The sequence below is a fragment of the Phocoena sinus genome, chromosome 2 (genome assembly GCF_008692025.1).
Source record: "Phocoena sinus isolate mPhoSin1 chromosome 2, mPhoSin1.pri, whole genome shotgun sequence".
Lineage (NCBI taxonomy): Eukaryota > Metazoa > Chordata > Mammalia > Artiodactyla > Phocoenidae > Phocoena > Phocoena sinus.
This window is the reverse complement of record NC_045764.1, coordinates 3,935,094-3,957,825: the sequence shown is the minus strand read 5'-3', so window position 1 is coordinate 3,957,825 and position 22,732 is coordinate 3,935,094. Positions and strand designations below refer to the sequence as shown.

The window sequence follows — 22,732 nt, the reverse complement described above, 5'->3', positions numbered from 1 at the left end:
TGCCACAATCTTTAGCCGTTCCTCTGTTGATGGGCATTTAGGTTGTTTCCATGTCTTGACTATTGTGAGTAGTGCTGCTATGTACATAGAGGCGCATGTCTCTTTTTGAATTATAGTTTTGTCTGTGTATATGCCCAGGAGTTGGACTGCAGGATCATATGGCAACTCTATTTTTAGCTTTTTGAGGAACCTCCATACTGTTTTCCATAGTATCAGCACCAGTTTTAATTCAACGGCTGTTAAGTGATTGGGATTTGGACAGGTCAATAAGGCTTTTCGGTTTCAGAAATGAACATCAGCTGTCTTTGACATTTCTTTTTTGAAATAAGTTCTAAGCATGATGTACTCTGTCAAAGAAAAACCACTAGTACAGATACATTTCTTTTCGAAGCATCATTTTTACTTGGAAGTTAAAAGTATTTTCTTCAGAATTTATTGGTCATCCTTTTTTAAGGTTTACTTACTAATACGTTGCACTGGGATTCTGAAAAAAATCTCCTTTAAATTTTTAAATATCTCATTTCCCCCCTTAATTTAAAAAGTCTTAAGATATTTGTGTATGTAAGAATACTAGAAGATATAAATATTTGCATATATATACACATATATACATGATACATATATTAAGCAATTACATATGTTGATAATTTTGTATATGTAATAAGATAATGGATTATTTTCTTTTATGTTTATGTTACTCAGATTTTATGCAATGAACAAATATTACATTTATAATCTTTTTTTTCATAGTACTCAAACTGCTAAGAAAAATGAAGTTTTTTTAAGGTGTGGGACTCTATGTGATTAACCGTCATTGTTAACTGAGTACATGGATGAAAATCTTTGTGATCAAATTTCTTTTTTTTTGAGACATACCTGACATATACCATTAGATTAGTTTCAGGTATACAACATGACTTGACCCGTGTATATATCGTGTTATGATCACAGGAAGTCTAGTTACAAGTTTACGTACAGTTACGAGTTTTTTTTCTTGTGAGAAGAACTCCTAAGATCCACTCTCTTAGCAACTTCCAAATACACAATATTAGTAACTATAGTCACCATGCTGTGCGTCACATCCGTGGGACTTACTTGTGCTTTTGACCACCCTCACCCACCCCCCACTTCCCACCTCTGGCTACCCCCAACCTGTTCTTTTTACCTGTGCTTTTTTTTTCTTTTCCAGTTCCACATTTCCGTCAAGATTCTATCACTGGATCACATGATGGTTCTATTTTTAATTTTTGGAGGAACCTCCACATCATTTTCCATAGTGACAGCACCAGTTCACATTCCCACCAACAGTGCAGGAGGGTTCCCTTTTCTCCATATTATCACCACCGTACTTGTTATATTATCTTTTTGATGATAGCCATCCTAACAGGTGTGAGGTGATATCTCATTGGGGTTTTGATTTGCATTTCCCTGATGGTTAGTGATGTTGAGCGCCTTTTCATATACCTGTTGGCCATCTGTATGTCGTCCTTGGAAAAATGTCTATTCAGGTCTTCTTCCCATTTGTTCATTGGACTGTTTGGTTTTTTGCTATTAAGCTGTAAGAGTTCTTTATATATTTTGGAAATTAACTCATCCTATACAAGCATATCTCATTTTATTGTGCTTTTCATTTGATTGCACTTTGCAGATGTTGTGTTTTTCACAAATTGAAGGTTTGTGGCAGCCCTGCCTTGAGCAGGTCTACTGGCACCATTTTTCTTACATCGCTGGCTTCGTGTCTTTGTGTTACATTCTGCTTATTCTCGCAACCTTTCAAACTTTTTCATTACATTCGCTACGGTGATCTGGGATCAGTGATCTTCGTTACTACTGTGACTCTCTGAAGGGTCAGATGATGGTTAGCATTTTTCAGCAATCAAGTATTTGTTAATTAAGGTATGTACATTGATTTTATAAGACAATGCTTTTGCACACTTAATAGACTACAGTTTAGTGTAAACACAACTTTTATATGCACTGGGAAACCAAAAAGTTCGTGTGACTTGCTTTATTGCGGTAGTCTGAAAACAAACCTGCAGTATCTCCGATGTACGCCTGTATATGACTTGCAAAGATTTTCTCCCATTTGGCAGGTTGCCTTTTCATTTTGTTGATGGTTTCCTTGGCTGTGCAGAAGCTTTTTAGTTTGATGTAGTCTCACTTGTTTACTCTGGGTTTTCTTGTGTTTGCTTTTGGTGTCAAATCCAAAAATGCATTGCCAAGACGAATGTCAAGCTTACCACCTTTGCTTTTTTCTAGGAGTTTTATGGTTTCAGGATATACATTTAAGCCTTTAATCCATTTTGTGAGCTGATTTTCGTGTATGGTGTAAGACAGTGGTCCAGTTTCACTCTTTTGCACATGGCTGTCGTTTTCACCCAGCACAGTTTATTGAAGAGACTGTCCTTTTCCCCACTGTATATTCGTGGCTCCTTTGTCATAAATTAATTGGCCATCTATGCATGGGCTTACTTCTGGGCTCTTCTAGTCTGTTCCACCGATCTATGGATCTGTTTTTACGCCAGTACCATACTATTTTATTATAGTTTTGTGATATAGTTTGAAGTCAGGAAGCATGATTCCTCCAGCTTTGTTCTTCTTTCTCAAGATTGCTTTGGCTGTTTGGGGTCTTTTGTGATTCCATACAAAGTTTAGGATTGTTCTGTATCTGTGAAAAATGCCATTAGATTTTTGATAGTAATTGCAGTAAATCTGTAGATCACTTGGGTGTGGACATTTTGACAATATTAATTCTTCCAATCCGTGAGCGTGGAATACCTGGTTATTTGTGTCTTCAGTTTCTTTCATCGGTGTCCTACAGTTTTCGGAGTACAGGTCTTTCACCTCCTTGGTTTTATTTATTCCTAGGTATTCTTTTCTTTTTGATGCAATTTGTAAATGATATTGTTTTCTTCCTTCCTCTTTCTGATAGTTCATTATTAGTGTATAGGAACGCAACAGATTTTTGTAAGCTAATTTTGTATCCTGCAACTTTACTGAATTTGCTTATTAGTTCCAACGGTCTTTTGGTGGAGTCTTTAAGAGTTTTCTGTACATACTATCATGTCATCTACAAACAGTGAGAGTTTTACTTCCTTTCCAATTTATATGCCTTTTATTTGTTTCTTGCCAAACTGCTCTGGCTAGGACTTTCAATACTATGTTGAAAGAAGTGGTGAGAGTGGGCATCCTTGTGTCGTTCCTGATCTTAGAGGAAAAGCTTTCAGCATTTCCATTGAGTGTGGTGTTGGCCGTAGACTAATCAAATTTCTTAATGCTTACAATAAATATTAACTTAGATCGGAACTTGACTGTTGGGGATCAGTGGCTGTGAAAACATTTATAGGGCACAGGTTATATTGGAATAAAATTTTAAGGAGCATGAGAAAAGAGAGCAAATAAGAGTGTCAGTAATGTTTTAGAACACTATTATGAATGATTTCTAAAACTGTTGTTTAAGGAAATTCCAATATATATGAAGGAAAGGATGTTATAGGAAACCTCAGGTACTCATCACCTACTTTCAACTATCATCTATTCATGGCCAATCTTGTTTCATTTCCAGTCTTCCCCCTGCCTTCCTCTCCTGTCTCTGAATTATTTTGAAGCTAATCCCAGACATCATATGATGTCATCTGTAAATGTTTCAGTATGTATTTCTAAACATTGAAGACTCTTTTTATTTAAACCATATCGCCATTATCACCAGACCTTAACAGTACATCCCAAATATCAGGTTGCCACTCAGCCATGTATCATTTCCCAACTGTCATGTATTATACATATACACACATACATCATATATATATATATATATATATATATATATATATAAGCATTATATATATAAGCATTATATATATAAACATTTTATCCACTTACTTTATGCATTTTAAATATATCAATTACTATTTGTTTGAATCAGAATCCACATAAAGTCCATACATTGCGAACGTTTCCTAGGTCCTTAAATCTCTTAATCTCGTTTTCCATAGATCTTTTTTATTTCCTTGTAGTTTTTTGAAGAAACTGGGTCACTTATTCTGCAGGGTTTTCAGAGAGTGAATTTTGCTAACTGCATTACACGGGCGTAGTTTATATATAATCGTCTGTTCCCTGTATTTCTTATAAACTGATAGATCCAGCAGCCTAACGGGTTTGTTTTTTTCTTTTAGCAAAACTATGTCGTGGGTGGTAATGTGACCAAATATTATTTTAAAGCCAGGATCTCAAGTGGTTTGGGCCCTGATTTTAAAGACCCCCCCAGGTTAAATGAAAGGCCTCTAGTCATAACATATTGTGAGGCAGACAATAGTGACTTGCCTTTTCTGGAATAATGTACTAGTTAAAATAATTATCTCCAGGAATCTTCGGCATGGATGCAAATGCGTAAGAGGAATTAAATGGTATTCTGTAGGTCTAGGAATCTCATGGAATTGGCCCTTCATGACTGCGGTGGGCACTGTAAAATACATATTATGCTTTATAGACCTACGATGTCTAGTAAAGTAGTTTCTGGCTATTTAACTCTTATTTAAATTAAATTTCAAAAATTCATTCATTCATTCACATGTGCTACATCAGGAGCTCCACAGGCATATGAGGGTTGTGGCTACCGTACTGGACAGCAGTGGTACAGAAATGGAGAAGCAGATGAGATGCATGAAATTTCTTTGGCATTCAAGTAGATTTTTGGATGTTTATATAGTGTGTATTCCTGTAATGCTGACTCTAATACATAACCGCCCTTTTAAGGCATGAATGTTACAGGGCTGTTCTTTTGTTGGTGGGAAATATGAGAAGTGTGTTTTTGGACGAGTTTGTTGTAACACTCTTAAAATCTCTCCTGTTTTCTGTTGTAGTTCAGCTTGGTAATAAGCATCTCTAAGACTCTATCAATCATCTCCAGAAGGCGTACCAATAGGTGGCATATAAACACAGATAAGCCCGTGCAGTGACAGGAAGGCTGGTGATGGGTGCTAGGCTAGAGTGGTCAGAAACAAACACAGGGAAGACCTCTCTTCAAGTTTCTATTTCACAACATTTTAATGAAATGACTTCATGGAGTGAAGTTTTATAGCACCAGAAACACGTCAGCACAGAGCCAGAAACGTTGACTCTCACAGACATCATGTTAGATGTCTGGTTGAGAGAGGAATTCCCTAAATGCTAGAGGTATTGTGAAGGAACGGCTCTCTCCAAAGGACACCTGTTACCAGCTCTCTTACCTGTAGACAGCAACCTCACCTACCTGAGTACCGTTTTACTTTGTCTCAGTCTGGTTTAAAAATGCTGTAAAGTAATCAAACTCTGCTTAACCTTTTACAGCGGAAGTTCAGAGTGAAATTGAAAGGATTTTTGAACTTGCAAGAACATTGCAACTGGTGGTCCTTGATGCAGATACTATTAATCATCCAGCCCAACTTAGTAAAACCTCTCTGGCCCCTATTATAGTGTATGTCAAGATTTCTTCTCCTAAGGTAAGTAGGGTTGTTACTGTTTGCTCTGTAATGGAACTTTACGAGAATGTGTATTTATAGTCTGCTTTCCAATTATAAACGGGCTGTGTCTTCATCCATCACAAAGGGTCTGAAGAGAGACGTGGTAGCCGAGAATTGTTAAGCTTCATATAAGCAAAGGCATGATGATGAGTTTCATGGCTTAGGGGAGTGAGTGATTCCCAAAGCGTGGTCCGGGGGAGGTTCTGAAACACTTTTTAGAGGGGAGGGTCCATGAGGTCAGAACCATTTCCACGATTATTATCTAAGCATTATCTAATACTCAGACATCCTCCCCCTTTTTCACTGGTTTGACCTTTGCACCAATGGTGCAGAAGCAGCACTGGGTGATGCCTGAACAGGAATCCAGACCACAGGAGCAGCTGTGGCATTCTCCCTCCCCATGCACTCCCAGGTTAAAAAAAAAAAAAAGGCCACACAACCCAGTTTCACTTAAGAATGTCCTGATGAAGTAGTAAAAATGCTTAAATTTTGACTCTTCAGTACAAACCTTTTTAATATTCTATGTAACGAAATGGGAAGTACACTTCAAGTTCTTCAGCTACGTACTCGAAGTCCGTTTTCTTGAGGGCAGGTACCAGTGTGATTCTTCAAGCCATAAACCAAAGTAGCCGCTTTCATCCTGGAACACCATTTTTATTGGAAAGAACAACTGACATGTCCTTCAAATTTCAGGACAGATCACTGGAATTTAATGTGACAGAGTAAGAAAAGTTCATTGATTGATAGGGATTTAGATTTCACATGAGAGCTAGTCTTTAAAAAGCTACCACTTGTTTACTGTAGTATCAAAGAAAGATATCCACAATTATCTGAAAAGGCTACTAATCACGTATCTATAGGGGACTGGATTTTCTTTGCCTGTTTCAAACAATACACCCTGTAGCAGTTTCACTGTAGAAGCAGGGCACATCAGCTGTCTTCTGTGGAGCCAGGCGGTAGAGAAGCCTGCAAATAACTTAGCTATTTTATCGGAATGCATGACATGTTAACATATAAGAGGTTACTGGTCATTCTGAAATGAATTTTTCAGTTTTAGTTTCTAATATATAACTATTACAGTTCACATAAAACGCTCTTGGGAGTCCTCCACAGTTTTTAAAAACATAAATCATGAGACAAAGTTTGAGAACTGCTAGCCTTGAAAAAAGACAAGACTCAGAAAAATCTCCACGCTGGTGACTTATGAAGCTTGTGACTGAGATTTATGTCAACGTGTTAATTTTGCTGATCATCTTGAAGATTGTTTTCTAGCGTAATCTATTTGTAAACCATCAGTGCTGCATGCAAAGGACACCGGAGAAAGGAACGAATAATGAACCTTGTTGTTTACTTGAGTGCAGATACCCCAACTGAAGAATCTCGTCTTTTACAGGTTTTACAAAGGTTAATAAAATCTCGAGGGAAATCTCAAGCTAAACACCTCAATGTTCAGATGGTAGCAGCAGATAAGCTGGCTCAGTGCCCTCCGGTAAGTCTCTCTATGCAGTATAATCCACTTGAAGGCTTCACACCCGCATTCTGTTAACAAAAACCAGACGGACAGGTAAACGCCTGTCCAGGGAGAGAACCCTGCCCATTAACGGTGGGTTTCCTCCCAAAGATGGGAATGGTCTACCTCCTACCAAGAGCACTTGTCTAGGTCATAGTCGTCGCTTACGAGCAGCTACGCTGTGTTCCGTGGTGACCTCGCTTTGTTAATCTAACACCTCAGTAGTCATCTGTGTTTCATCTTTAATGAAACACAATCATTGTTTCAAAACTTTGGTTGAAAAGATGGCTCTTTGGGGTTGGTTTATTATTCACTTCTACTCAGGGAGCGAGTTGCTGGCTCTTCATTACTGTCTAAGAAATTGATCTGAGACCATTTCTAAAGCACTCAGTAACCAGATTCTGACACCTGAACACATCCCTACCTCGAATCCCCTGCTTTGCATACTGTGCTTTGGGCCTGTATGCTTCCGGCTTTTGTTCTGGCTTTATTTTTCTTAAATGAAGGTATATCAGAAGCCTTAAGAACTGGGATCAGACCCACTTATAATTACCGGGAGTACATTACGTTTGTAAGAACTCTGAACTATCCTGGGCCACATCCAGTCATTAGTGGCTTCGGCTTCCTCACATCCTCACCTCGCCTCAGTCGTTTCCAAGGTTCAGCTTTTCATAGTCTCTGGCTTATATTCTCATTTTCTTTTGTACATCCCGCCCCTAACATAGGATCAATTCCTTTCGGGCAACTTTTCTCTGGTGCCCCTAACAACTGTTATCACACCTGTTCACTCCTGGTCACTCACACAGCAAAGCAGTGAGGCCATAGCGGGCGGTCAGCCCCTGCGAAGAGAGGAGCCCGTCGCCACGGCAGGGATGCAGCACGCAGCCCTCAGGCGCCCTCCGTGCTCCTGGCGTGCAGGAGGCCCGGGGGCAGCACGGGCGAGGCGCCCTGGCCGCCATACGCATGCCGTCTGCACTGTCTGCCCCTGCAGGAGCTGTTCGATGTGATTCTGGACGAGAACCAGCTTGAGGACGCCTGCGAGCACCTCGCCGACTACCTGGAGGCCTACTGGAAGGCCACCCACCCGCCCTGCAGCAGTGTCCCCGACCCTCTCCTCAGCCGTACCTTGGCCACCTCGACCCTGCCCATCAGCCCCGCTCTGGCCCCCAGCTCACAGGTGAGCGGCGCTCCCTCCTTCGCTCGCGCCACTGGGGTCCAGGGCTCCGGGGCGGTGCTCCTTCCAGTCGGGCAGCCCTGTCCAGAATGAGGTGGAACACCGAGTCCCTTAAGTGTCTCCAGCGTGAGCTGTGCGCCTGTAAGAGGAGTGTAAACAGCCTCCTATGAAGTACCGTAAGTCCCCCATATACGAACGAGTTCCGTTCCGAGAAGGCATTCGTAAGTCCAGCAGTTAGCCTAGGCTGCCCGCTAACACAATCGGCTACATAGCACTGTACCGTGACAGGTTTATTAGACTGTGCACACAAATAATACAGAAGAAACAAACAACAGGTCAAACATCTTTACCCTTACAGTACAGTCCCTTGAAAAAGGACAGTCGTACCCGCTAGGTCACCACTGCTTTTACACTCGCTTCCGACCATCCTGGGCTTGAGATAAAGATACTGTACCACCGTACCCTATGCGGTAAAGAACACAAAAGCACGACCACTTGTAGAGGATGCACGCACATGACAACGTACGCCAGACAAATGATCTAGCTTACGTGATCTGACACGCGAAGCGATGTTTGCATCTTTTGGAAGTGCACAAACTGAAGGTCCGTGCGTAGGGACTTACTGTATTATAAACCGTGGAATCCGCTCTCCCCATGTTCTGTTAGGGCCAGGATGGAGGAACCTTCTATGTGGCCAGCAGCACAGACTGTGGACTCAGACTACCTGGGTTCAGTTCCCTCTCCTCTCCGCCCCTCCCCAGGGGTTTAATCTTGCATGAAATCCTTACCTGCCCTTCGCCTCAGGAATACTAATGACCCTACCTTGTGGGGCTGTCATGTGACTTTTCTCGAGATTGGCTTACAGGGTTGTTGTAATTTAACCAGTCAATATACATGACAGTCTCATAACACTGCTGGTCTCATATTAAGTGCCATTTAAGCATTTGACATTTTATCATTTTTTTCCCTTAAAGCCAACATCCCAAGCATTTTTAAGCTTCCCACCTGTATCCGAGCAGGGGTGGTTAAGTGTCCACCCATGTGTAGACAGATCTCAGGGACCTATATCTATATTTGAACCACAAGAGAAGATATAAAAGAATGCCCTCCCTCCTTCATTCATTCATTCTTAAAAAATTTGTACAGTTACTCTGTGCTGTTCTAGGCGCTTACAAATTAACAGAAAGTCCAATACCATACATACGCTACTGGATGTTATCAAACACATGAAGCAACCGAGCTAGGTCAGGTTTCACTTCAGCACTTGAGAGACTCTGAAAAGGGACTAGACTTGTATGGACTTGCCTTTGTGACAGTTCCCCAGACCCCGACCTTGGCTGAGGCCTGTGTTTGCTCCTTCGCCTCCAGGCTTCTCAAGGGGATCCGAGGACCGATCGTGCGGCTGCCACCCATTCTGCTTCCCAAGCTGAAGAAGAACCCTGCCCAGACCCAGTCAAGAAACCCCAGCACCACAGCCATCGCAGCGGGGCCAGCCGAGGCCTCTCCAGGCAGGAGACCTTGGATTCAGAAACGCAGGAGAGTCGCGACTCCACATACGCGGGGCCCAAGGAAGATTATTCCCACGAACATGCAGACCACTGTGCCCCGCACCGAGATCACAGCCACAGAGAGGAACCCCACGGGGGTGGGGAACGCAGACACAGGGAGTCTCGGCACCGCTCCCGGGACCCGGATCAAGAGCAGGACCACAACGAGGGCGATAAACAGTGGAGCCGCCGCAAATCCAAGGATCGCTACTGTGACAGGGAGGGGGAAGGGGTGTCCAGGAGACGGCATGAGGCCGGGGACTGGAACAGGGAGGTTTACATCCGCCAGTGACTTTTGCCCTTTTGTGTCGTTGGTTTTCTTATTTTTAAGTAAGTCTTGTATACCACCACCCTCCAACTCAATCTTGGGGGTCTACATTGCAATCATATGTGATCTGTCTTGTATATTTTGTACTGCTGTTGCTTGGATAGCAACAGCACGAAATAGAGTATTAATATACTTTTTATTTTCCTTTTGTAAGTAAGTGCTATATAAATTCGCCTGGAAAGGCTGCAGTCCTCTGGTTGTCTACTGCACTTTGAAAACTGTCTAGGATCGCTGCCACTTGAACAGTCTCATCTGTTGCCATCCAGGTGGCATCAGGATTTTAAGAAGCATAGCTGATGTTTTCGAAAATGTGGCTGATGTATCCAGCGGGCCAGAATCAAGCGGCCCACGTAAAAAGTGGAATTTCTTGGTTCTCCCGACCTTTAATATGTAGGCGCCTGATCTGCATATGTAGGTACCTGATTTGCATACTCATCCGCGGACCACTGTTTCTCGCTTGTACCTCTGGCTGACTGACTAAACTTGGGGACAGACTGTCTTGCCTTACACCAAGGGGATCAAAGTCAGAATCTATTTTCTATGTACTCGCATTGTGTACTGTATAGACAGTTTGTAAATGTTATTTCTGCACACACCTTCTTATGATAATTATATAATTATTTGATATATATATATATATATATATATATATATATATATATATATGTATATATATATATCAATCAGTTTGATCACACTATTTCAGAGTCTTAATGCCAAGCCAGCAGATTTGCTTTCTGAATTACAGGGACTAGAAATGCCCACCTTCAGGAAATTTGTAATAACGTCGTCTAGACACCTATTCCCGTTCTAGTAGAGAGTCTGTACATACTGTAAATACGTGTGACTGCCTGACTTGAAAAGGTTTGATTTCTGAATGTTCCTCCATCCCTGTACGTTAATCATTGTGACCATAAATTCTGGGAAATATAACCAAACTCCAAGGGTTGCTCCACTCCGTGCCGTTCACACTGATTGTGACGGCCACGTCCTGCGTAGCCAGTGTCTCAGGTCACGGCACCGGAGTCTGGGAGCCGCGTGCACACGAGCCAGTGACGGGCGTGCACGCTGACGACAGCGGCGGCCAGCCCGGGGCCGAGGCGTCCACCCGCCTGGCTCCGCGGCTCGCTGCGCTGCTGTGGCCCGCCGAGCCGTCAGGGGCCAGGAGGGCACACGCCGCCAGAGGGGACGCCCCGGAGAGCTGCCCCCCCCGCTGGCTCCTGGAGAGGGGCCACACGGGCCACTGTGATGAGTGTTTCACTGGAAATGTCCGACGATCTCTCGTCTGAGAGAGAAGCGTTTACACAGATGCTCCCGACTCCCCCCCCCATCTCCTCACCTCACCTCGCCCGCCGTGCCCGTTGTGTTCCCCCCGCTCCGACACTTTCACTGTCCGTCACAACCTCGAAGTGCTTCTTATAACCAAAGCTTCTGCTCTTCGCAAGAAATCAGGGCAAAAGGAGGCGACTTGAAGTGAACGAGACGTTGAGGTTTTCCTGCGTCGGACACCTGCTCTGAGGGGAAGCCAGAAGATGCTGTGGCCCTGCGTCAGGGACACCGCCCAACGCGGCCCACAAGGTGGTGGTCACGCTGAGCCTGAAACCTCCCCTGTCTCTCCTAAGTGTCCGTCTGTCCAGTTAAGACTGGACAGGTAAGACAGTATTAGGCATGCAAGTACCTGGCACTTGAAGTCTGTCCCTGGAAAACGCCTGTCTTGATTGCCTACCTTCAGACCTGGACATTAAAAATTATTATTTTGTTAAGTAAGTTAAGCTATTTTTTGTTTCGCTTCTTTGATTATTCCAGGTTCTTGCCAAATATATCTTGGACCTTTATAAGTACAACTGTTTCACATCTAACTCCTTATTCCTCTCCCCCAAAGAAAACTCAGAGTTGTAAAAATGAGTTAACATAGTGTTTTATCAGCTAATACAGGAACCATTTCCCTCAATCTCTTTGTTAATTAGCTCTGTACTGTTGACATACCTTTATTTATTGAATATAAAAACAGTAGTCATAATATATAAATTTTTGATGTAAAATATTCACATCATTGGGAAACCGTATTCCAACTAAAGTTACTTTTATAAAATACTTCCAGTCAGCTGTCCATCACGGTACCACATCAATGATCGCCAGCCCCGGCCCTTCCTAGTACGAAGTTTCATCCCAGTTCATGGCTTTGGAATGTGTAAATTCTTGAAGTCTAACTGGTATGTATCTTCTTTGCTGCTACCATTAACCCCTTTCAAAGAATCACGCTAACGGATTCCATGTTTTAAATTCTGGCCTGGACTCTTCATTTCTCACTTTACTGTGAAACACACTAGTCCAAATCAGAGTATTCCGCAAAATCTCTGTTGCAGGATTTGACAAAAGAGCACGCTTACGTGAAAACTGTAGAGTGGGCATATGTGTAAACGGTGTGGACTAAATATGTAACTGAAGAAATAATCCCAAGGACAATGGGATATTCACTGACTCGTGGAATGTAAACTTCGAGTCTTTTCACACAGCAAAGGTTTCATCTTAACAGACTCAGTTGTAGGATCATGACTGTTGTAGTTAACCTAGAAAATGCTGGAAAAGTTCTGAATAGTTCTGCGTCTTTCTCGTCACACCCATTTCAGCCTTTCCTCTGCTCTTTCTCTACTGCTCACTTAAGTTACCGTTACAAAAAGGTGCTGCTAAACGTAGGATGTCTTAGTTATTCTGTACTTTGGGACAATGCCACATTTTAACATGGTCTGCTCTGCATTCACGTTAAACCTTCAACTGTCAGCTACACTGAACTGTTCGACAAGCCTGGTTTAAAGTCATTCATTCACAGCAAACAACTAAAGAGCTGGCTTCTGCGCTGTCTACTATTAGTCGTATTAAGTGCCATTTTAGGAATGATTCTTACAGCTGAAAGTATGTTAAATACTCACCTGCACTTCGCGTGTGTGGCGCATCATCCTGGGGGCTGCTGCCCATCACTGATGGGCTGTGGTCATCTCCCCACGACACCTGAAAAGTGACAGCTTCCGGCAGGTCAAAGGCCTCTGAAGGCCTGAGCACGGCAAAGCCAACTTTCTCCCACCTTCATCCTATATGGTCTGCGATTCTTGCCTCCGATTTTGAACTGTACTTTTCCTTTCTAAAATAAACGTCATCAGAATGGATCTTCAGTTCCTCGCCCTTTGCTCAGTGACACAATGCTGCTACTCCTGGTTAATCTTACTAACACGTCAAGAGTCATGCTGTTGGAGAAAACAGGCGATCAGAGGGCTCTGGGTCAGTTGTTGAATCGTGTTATATTTTTAACTCTTTGTACTTTACTGTTTAAAATGTGATACACGGTTTTGAAGTAAAATGTACTCACTGTTGAATTAAAATGCTTCTGTTTCACAGATACAACTATGGTAACATTAAATATGTTAAAAGAGAGTGTATTCATTCTCTTCCACATTTCCCTGATTTTTGTCCTATTATCATATTCTTTCTTATATGTCTGTGTTCCTTAAGATTGAATGTTTTATTTTCCAGTTTTATTTTTTGAAAGAAAAAAACCCACTGAAAAATGTCTATGTTAAAGAAACAAATTTTAACAATATTTTTTATTTGTCCTTACTGTTTTCAATATGCGAATATTTTTCTTTTGTTTTGCCTGCATTGCTTGTATTTTGATATTTATTGGTATTAATCAAAACTTTACACATTTGCTACTAGGCTCCTTCCCTACCATTTCCATCCCAGCCTGGCACCTAAGGCTCTGCCGAGAGCATGAGAAGGGATGGATTTTGTGTATTTTTCAAAAACATGTTGAAAGTTCAAGGAAGTACGCCGAGCCCTAGAAGCAGAAGCACCACAGGTCAACAGTGTCTCTCTTCAGGCAGATGACATCTACTGGCTCTCAGGCAGAATGAGGGACGGAAAGGAGTCAGTCACACGTTTGAATCTTAGGACGCCTGATTGGGGTTTCTCCCTCGTTCGATAAGCGTGTAACAATGATCTGCTCTGAAGCTGTACAGAAAGCACAGTCCTGCCTCCAGAATGTTCCCAAGCCTGGGGGCAGGGGTCCAGGGCATGCCTCGTACACTAGAGTGATGTATCGAGTGCCGTGACAGGAGGAGACAGAGGTGCGAGGGGTGTAGAGAGAGACATGCCCGACCCAGCCCCCGAGAAGGGTGTGCAAGAAAGGCTTCCTCAGAGCAGAGGCCTCTGAAGATCTCACCTGATCCGAGACGAGATGAGCATTCTTCATGGATACAAGGAAGTTTCAAGAAATCCCTAACGGAGACCTATGAAGGAAAAAAAAAATATATTAGGCAGTTGTCCGAGGCTCAGGAAATTTTGAGGTGATTTGAATTAACAAGATAGATGTATTTAACACAATGTGAGATAGCTTTTAAACTATGGCTGGGTATTTTAATATATTTTATCTAAAAAGCAGGTAGGATGAAAAGCAAGCCTACAGTTACAATTCATCTTAAAAAGGCCGCCCACTTATACTGGCCGCCATGGGTGATGTTTGGTCACTTCTGCAGTTTGGGGGATTTCAGGTCTGATGGTGAAGGGGTCTTGTTTCGTCTTGACCTAGTCACAGTTGCTTGGTCTGGGGAAGGTGTTCTGTGGAGCTGCTTCTGTTCAGAGGGAGAACACCAAGGCTTAGCTCTGAGTGCCTGGCCACTTCCCAGCTCTCACAAGATGGTTTTCTCACCAGTCACGTCTCTAGGAACTGGTATGTATTCCATTAGATGATAAAAGGTACCCGAATTGTGCAAGTCTCATTTTTAATCTACAGAGTTTAAAAAAATTCATTTTAGGTTTTAGTTGAAAATATGACAGAAGAAAAAACGTCAGCATAGTGAAGGGAGACTGTTATTGGGAGTAGTCCAGAATTCATTTGAAAGAGGGTTGATTTACCAAATAGTAAACAGAAAAAGTCAGGTAAAATCCCCAGCTACGTTCCTGGCACTTGATAAATAAGTTATAGTTCCCACACCCTGAGTTCTGAAGGAACTCAATAACGGAAAACGTGTTTTATAACCAAATTAAATACCACTAATTTTATTCCTTTTGTTAAATCCACTTATTTTAACATTAAAAATGACTTGCATTCTTTACAAATTAAAACAAAGACCCCAAATGAAAATATGTTCCAGACATCTTCAGGCATCTCCTTTTCTTTATACTCCGCTAAATCCATAAAGGAACAGTATTTTAGACACACAAGTGCCCCCCTCCACCCCCGGCTACTTCCTGTGTGAAGTACAGTCTCTTGATTCCTGGTGGAACAGCCGGCAGCCTTTTCTGTTTCCTCAGCAACCACGGCATCAATCACGTGGCCTGACACAGTTTTTGGTTTAAAAAAAATGGAAAATGTTTGGAACTTTCATTTCTAAGGATCCTTCTCCTACGTGCTTTTGCATTTTACAAATTTTGCAATGAAAAAGCCTATACAATCCTTATTTGCGAGCCACATCGTGTCTTCTATCCTGGCGTCTCTGAGAGAACCAGTGTCGCTGTCCTGTGACGGCACCACGCAGGGATCGAATCGCTGCAGCCGTTTCAGTTGCTCAGATGACAGGCCAGCTCCCAGCATCCCTTCTCCTCCAACCTGTGGGTCCTGCTCGGGGAGACAAATAAGCACAAACATCCTCGCGTCGGGAAGTTTGCCCGTGTACCATTTACGTAAAAGGACAAACTGAGCTGTAACTACCACCAATTCCAGAAACAGAAAAATGAGTAAATACCTTTTATTTTTGTGAAATGGACATGCTGCTTTTCCGGGTAGTAAAAGTGGGAGGGTGGTAACATGCAGCCACTTGACGACTGAGTCCCTAGGATGGCCCTATGCTTATCAAGGCCCACGACATGCAGGAGACCTGGGCTCTACACTTAGAAGCACGTGGATTCACATCACAGCTCTGCCACAGCTTAGCTGTGCGACTTGAGGAAAGTAACTTACCGTACCTGCTTCCTCATCTACGAAACAGGTGAAATACTCTGATCTGAGGCTTAAATAAGTAGGGTGGTATCGGGCCTGGCACAGGGTGGGCACTTAGCAAGTGGAACATTATTATCAGTTACAGCAGGAGATGAAAACCCAGCTTTATTTGGCAGACGCCCCAGAACTGGCAGGAGCTTCTTGGGCATCTGAAGATGCCTCTCTCTGGCCCACACCTATTGGATGATGAAAGTTCTCTTTTTTTGTTGTTGTTTTTAAATGTACTAGGATATTAAAAGAGACGAGAAAACTAAGGCTGCCTCGATTAGTTTAGAGGAATACAGAATCATAAGGAACTGAGTGATCTGTGCAAACCACTACTACAAAAGATGCATAAGCGTAACTTAAGTCACCATTTCACAAATGCTTGTGTTACTGAAGATATATGTTCTTAGGTTTATATCTGAAAACCTGTTGTTTATTAACCCATGTGTGTGGGGGGGAGTTCCATCTCTTTTAGGTATATACTGAGTGTATATGTATATACACACACATCAAATTCAAGTGAATTCTCAAGTCTTCCTTTCATCTACAATGCACTTATCTTAATTTCTGAATCTAGAAACCATCTCTAGATTGCCTTCTGTCTGTATATTCCAATTACTTACTAGAATTCTGTACTGGAACAACTGACGTTAGATGTTCAGTTTATCTGAATGAATGTGAGCATTACCACAGATTTAAACCTAATCTCAAACATCATGGGCTAAAAAATCTAGTCATAAATATAGTTTTAATAAAAACCAGAATGGAAAGACAGTGCTAGATAAAATAAAGTACAAGACACCTTTTGAAATGTTCCCTATCTTATATAAGGATCCAGAAGGAAGCAATAATCCTGAACCATTTCCCCCCTTGGCTAGTCTTCTGATATCCCAGTTATTAAAGCCTCTTTGGGCTTTGGTGTGATATGAGAAAACTGCTCAACATTTGCCCTGTCAGAAAAATTGTAGGACCGAGGGGTGGAGGAAGGGTTTTAGAAACAAAATTCTGAGTAACACGAAGAGCCACAAGTCAAATAAACATGTTGCAGAAAACCCCTGAGCTCTGTGGCATTTTAACACAACCGTAGACAGTGAAGGCCTGGAAAAACTGGGTCAGGACGTGAAAATCCTCTAGCAGCTGTCTGGAACAGCTCTCATTAGAGAACCCTTGTGTACCGCGTCTCTTCACATCACTCTCTGTGTTTATCAACATGCCTAAGTTTCCACGACTTACCGGATCACCCAGAGACAACGGCAATGGCCCTCACCTGGCGCTGAAGCTGAAGGTGAGGAAGTGTCTTGAGGGCCCAGGCGACCTGTTCTTCATTCTCTGCTAGGGTGACAGTGCACGTGCTATACACCAGCACGCCCCCCGGCTTCAGCAGCTCCGCTGCCTAAAGACAGGTGTGATCGGATGATGAGTATCGCAAGAGCAAGTGGACATTTTAAATATAATGTATATAAACAAATATATACATGAAATACAGCTATAAGTGAAACGACTCTCACAGAACATCTACTGCATGAAGATGCAGAAGACCTCAGACTTCTAGAAGGGCCAGAAAACCTCCACATAACCAGCCAGGACAAAAGAAAAAAGAAAAAAAGAGAGAGAGAGAAAGGAATCAGGACTGGACCTGCGGCCCTGAGAGGGAGCTGTGCAGAAGGAAAGTTTCCTGCAACTGCCGGTATGGGGAGGTGGGGAGGTGGGGCGCTGGGTGCTGAAGCTTGGGCTTCAGAGACAGTCCCGGGAAAGGACCAGGGTTGGCTGTGTGAAGACACCTTGAAGAGGCTGGAGAATGGCAACTGAGGCTGCACTCAGAAGAAGCCTGGGCCCATGAGAGACGGCAAGGCACCACTGTTGGGGGGAGGGGTGGGAAAACCACAGGAGCGTCTTTCCCTACACACGCTCCAAGGCAACAGGACACAGCCTACACAAGCTCTGGGGGCGGGCACGAGCCGACACCGCCATCATGGGCTCCAGAGGCAGGCACAGGCCACTACCACCACTAAGAGACCCACGAGCGGGCTCCCGTCGCCACCCCCGCTATCCCTGGGAGCACGCGGGCCGCTGCTACCACTGGGAGACATGGGAGAGGGTGCCAATGGCTGCCCCAGCCGTACCGGGAGCACGCACAGGCCACCGCACCTGCACAGCCCGTAGCAAGTGGATAACGGCCAGCACACACTGAGGAGAGAGGCAGCAAGCATCCAGACTAAAAGCAGCCCTTGATTCTGGACGAGATGGCGGAGTAGAGGGACCTGATCTCACCTCCTCTCACAGAAACACCAACATCACACCGAAATGCTGAACCACCATCAACAAAAACAGATCAGAGCCTACCAAAAAAGACAGTTTGCTACAATATATCCACAGACAAAGAAGAAGCCACAACAAGACAGTAGGAGGGACGCTTTCACAATATAAACAAATCCCATATCCGCCGGGTGGGCAACCCACAAAATGGAAAATAATTGCAGCGCAAGGTTCTCCCACAAGAGTTAAAGTTCTGGGCCCCTGGTCAGGCTCCCCAGCCTGAGGGTCTGGCACAAGAGGAGGAAACTCCAGAGCACTTGGCTTTGAAGACCAGCAGGGCTCAAGTGCAGGACCTCCATAGGACGAGGGGAAACAAAGACTCCAGTCTTGGAAGGTGCACACAAGATTTCACATGCACTGGGACCCAGCGCAAAGCAGTGACTCCGTAGACACCTGGGCTAGACCTACCTGTGGGTTTTGGAGGGTCTCCTGGGGAGGCACGGGTTGACTGTGGCTCACTATGGGAGCAAGGTCACTGGTGGCAGAGGTCCCAGGGAATACTGATTGGCCTGAGTTCTCCAGGAGGTCGCCATTTTGGCACCAAGACCGAGGCCTACCCAACAACCTACAGGCTCCAGTGCTAGAACACCTTAGACCATACAACCAGTGGGACAGGAACACAGCCCCAACCATCAGCAAACAGGCTGCCTAAAGCCATACTGAGCTCACAGCCACATCTAAACACACCACTTGACATGAACCTGCCCACCAGAGGGACGAGACCCAGCTCCACCCACCAGTGGGCAGGCACCTCCCACCAGGAAGCCTGCACAAGCCCCAGGACCAACCTCATCCACCAGGGGGCAGACACCAGGAGCAAGAGGAGCCACCGTCCTGCAGCCTGAGAAACAGAGACACAAACACATACAGTCAGACAAAATGAGATAGCAGAGAAATATGTTCCAGAAGAAGGAACAAGATAAGAACCAAAAAGAAAAACTAAGTGAAGTGGAGACAGGCAATCTACCTGAGAAAGAATTTACAGTAACAATAGTAGAGATGATCCAAGATCTCGGAAAAAGAATGGAGGCACAGACCAAGAAGACAAGAAGAAATGTTTAACAAAGAGCTACAAGATTTAAAGGACAAACAGAGATGAACAATACAGTAACTGCAATGAAAAATACACTAGAAGGAATCAATAACAGAAAAAATGAGGCAGAAGAACAAATAAGTGAGCTAGAAGAGAGTGGTAGAAATCACTGCCACAGAACAGAATAAAGAAAAAAGAATGAAAGGAAATTAGGACAATTTCAGAGACCTCTGGGACAACATTAAATGAACCAACGTTCACATTATAGGGGTCTGAGAAGGAGAAGAGAGAGGGAAAGGGCCTGAGAAAATATTTGAAGAGATTATAGCCAAAAACTTCCCTGACGTGAGAAAGGAAACACTCACTCAAGTCCAGGAAGTGCTGAGAGTGCCAAATAAGGTTAACCCAAGGAGGAACATGCCAAGACACACATTAATCAAACTGACAAAAATTAAAGACAAAGTAAAAATATTAAAAGGAACAAATAACATAAAAAGGAATCCCCATAAGGCTATCACCAGATTTTTCAGCAGAAACTCTGCAAGTCAGAAGGGAGAGGCACAATATATTTAAAGTGATGAAAGGGAAAAACCTACTACAAGAATACTTTACCCAGCAATGCCCTCATTCAGATACAACATTCAGATTTGATGGAGAAATCAAAAGCTTCAGAGACAAGCAAAAGTTAAGAGAATTCAGCACCACCAGACCAGCTTTACAACAAGTGCTAAAGGAAATTCTCTAGACAGAAAAGAAAAGGCTACAAGTAGAAATAAGAAAATTACAAATGGAAAAGCTCACTGGCAAAGGCAAAACTTAAAGTAACGGTAGGAAATCATCCACACACAAATATGATATGAGAAGAGGAGAGTAGAAATGCAGGATATTGGAAACGTACTGGAAATTAAGAGACCAGCAACTTAAAACAACCTTGTATATATATATAAACTGCTGTATCAGAACCTCACGGGAACCACAAACCAAAAATCTACAATAGACACACACAAAAAAGAAAAAGCAATCCAAACACAACACGAAAGATAGCCATCAAATCACAAGAGAACAAAAGAGGAAGGGAAGAAAAAAGACCTACAAAAACAAATCCAAAACAATTAACAAAAATGGCAATAACACATTATCGATAATTACCTTAAATGTAAATGGATTAAATACTCCAACCAAAAGACACAGACTGGCTGAATGGATACAAAAACAAGACTGATATATATGCTGTCTACAAGAGAACCACCTCAGATCTAAGGACATATACAGACTGAAAGTGAGAGGATGGAAAAAGGTATTCCATGTAAATGGAAATCAAAAGAAAGCTGCAGTAGCAGTACTTTTTGCTACTTTTGTCATAACAGACAAAACAGACTTTAAAATAAAGTCTGTTACAAGAGACAAAGAAGGACACTACATAATGATCAAGGGATCAATCCAAGAAGAAGATATAACTGTAAATATATATGCATCCAACATAGGAGCAACTCAATATATAAGGCAAATGCTAACAGCCATAAAAGGAGAAATTGACAATAACACAATAATAGTGGGGGACTTTAACACCCCACATTCATCGACAGATTATCCAGAAAGAAAATCAATAAACACAGGCCTTAAATGACACATCAGACCAGATGAACTTAATTCACATATATACAGAACATTCTATCCAAAAGCAGCAGAATACACATTCTTCTCAAGTGCACATGGAACATTCTCCAGGATAGATCACATCTTGGGCCACAAATCAAGCCTCAGTAAATTTAAGAAAGTTGAAATCATATCAAGCATGTTTTCCGACAACACCACTATGAAATTAGAAATCAATTACAGGGAAAAAACTGTAAGAAACACGAACACAGGGAAGCTAAACAATATGTTACTAAAACATCAGTGGGTCACAGAAGAAATCAAAGAGGAAATCAAAAGCTATCTGGAGACAAATGACAATGAAAACACAACGATCCATAACCTACAGGATGCAGCAAAAGCAGTTTTAAGAGGGAAGTTTACAGCAATACAATCTTACCTCAGGAAACAAGAAAAATCTCAAATAAACAACTAACTTTACACCTAAAGCAACTAGAGAAATAACAAACAAAACCCAAAATTAGCAGAAGGAAAGAAACCATAAAGATCAGAGCAGAAATAAATGAAACAGAGATGAAGAAAACAATAGAAAAGATCAATGAAACTAAAAGCTGGTTCTTGGAAAGGATAAAATTGATAACCCTTTAGCCAGACTCATCAAGAAAAAGAGGGAGAGGGCTCAAGTTAATAAAATTAAAAATGAAAAAGGAAAAGTTACAATGGACACCACAGAAATACAAAGAGTCATAAGAGACTACTATGAACACATATATGCCAATAAAATGGACAACCTAGAAGAAATGGACAAATTCTTAGAAAGGTACAATTTCCCAAGACTGAACCAGGAAGAAATAGAAAATATGAACAGACCAATCACAAGTACTGAAATTAAAACTGTGATTAAAAATCTTCCAACAAACAAAAGTCCAGGATCAGATGGCTTCACTGGTGAACCTTATCAAACGTTTACAGGAGAGTTAACACCTATCCTTCTGAAACTCTTCCAAAAAACTGCAGAGGAAGAAACACTCCCAAATTCATTCTATGAGGCCACCATCACCCTGACACCAAAATTTGTATGGAGACACAAATGACCCCAAACAGCAGAAGAAATCTTGAGAAAGAAAAATGGAGCTGGAGGAATCAATCAGACACCCAGGCTTCAGAACACGATACAAAGCTACAGTCATCAAAACAGTATGGTACTGGCACAAAAACAGACTCATAGATCAATGGAAGAGGATAGAAAGCCCAGAAATAAACCCCACACCTATGGAAAATTAATCTATGACAAAGGAGGCAAGAATATACTATGGAGAAAACACAGTCTCTTCAATAGTGGTGCTGGGAAAACTGGACAGCTACATGTAAAAGAACGAAATTAGTACATTCTCTAACACCATACACAAAAATAAACTCAAAATGGATCAAAGACCTAAATGTAAGGCTAGACACTATAAAACTCTTAGAGGAAAACAAAGGCAGAACACTGTTTGATATAAATCACAGCAATATCTGTGGACCCACCTCCTACAGTAATTAAAATAAAAACAAATGGGACCTAATCAAACTTAAAAGCTTTTGCACAGCAAAGGAAACCATCAACAACTCGAAAAGACGACCCACAAAATGGGAGAAAATATTTGCAAACAAAGTGACCGACAGGGTATTAATCTCCAAAATATACAAACAGCTCGTGCAGCTCTGTCAAAAACACAAACAACTCAATCAAAAAATGGGCAGAAGATCT

At 42.4% G+C, this 22,732-nt stretch overlaps 2 protein-coding genes across 12 annotated transcripts in view; one reads left to right on the top strand and one right to left on the bottom strand.

Moving 5' to 3' along the window:
* The window catches only part of CACNB2 (calcium voltage-gated channel auxiliary subunit beta 2), a 136,067-nt gene extending 125,935 nt beyond the window's left edge, over positions 1 to 10,132 (top strand). The window contains exons 10-13 of the mRNA XM_032622479.1: positions 5,329 to 5,480; positions 6,895 to 6,990; positions 8,003 to 8,188; positions 9,554 to 10,132. Coding sequence (XP_032478370.1) covers positions 5,329 to 5,480; positions 6,895 to 6,990; positions 8,003 to 8,188; positions 9,554 to 10,024 — 905 coding nt within the window. The 3' untranslated portion in view covers positions 10,025 to 10,132. The remainder of the gene's footprint in view (positions 1 to 5,328; positions 5,481 to 6,894; positions 6,991 to 8,002; positions 8,189 to 9,553) is intronic.
* NSUN6 (NOP2/Sun RNA methyltransferase 6) overlaps positions 6,041 to 22,732 on the bottom strand; it is an 83,515-nt gene continuing 66,823 nt past the window's right edge. For 3 of the 11 annotated variants that reach the window (XM_032622480.1, XM_032622491.1, XM_032622489.1), the window contains exons 10-14: positions 17,305 to 17,430; positions 14,277 to 15,671; positions 11,400 to 13,302; positions 8,187 to 8,324; positions 6,907 to 7,040 (exon numbers count right to left, since the gene is read on the bottom strand). In XM_032622480.1, coding sequence (XP_032478371.1) covers positions 15,459 to 15,671; positions 17,305 to 17,430 — 339 coding nt within the window. In that variant the 3' untranslated portion in view covers positions 6,907 to 7,040; positions 8,187 to 8,324; positions 11,400 to 13,302; positions 14,277 to 15,458. Of the gene's footprint in view, positions 7,041 to 8,186; positions 8,325 to 11,399; positions 13,303 to 14,276; positions 15,672 to 17,270; positions 17,431 to 22,732 lie in introns of those variants that run through there. The other 8 variants (XM_032622488.1, XM_032622485.1, XM_032622481.1 and 5 more) reach the window with 8 other exon arrangements.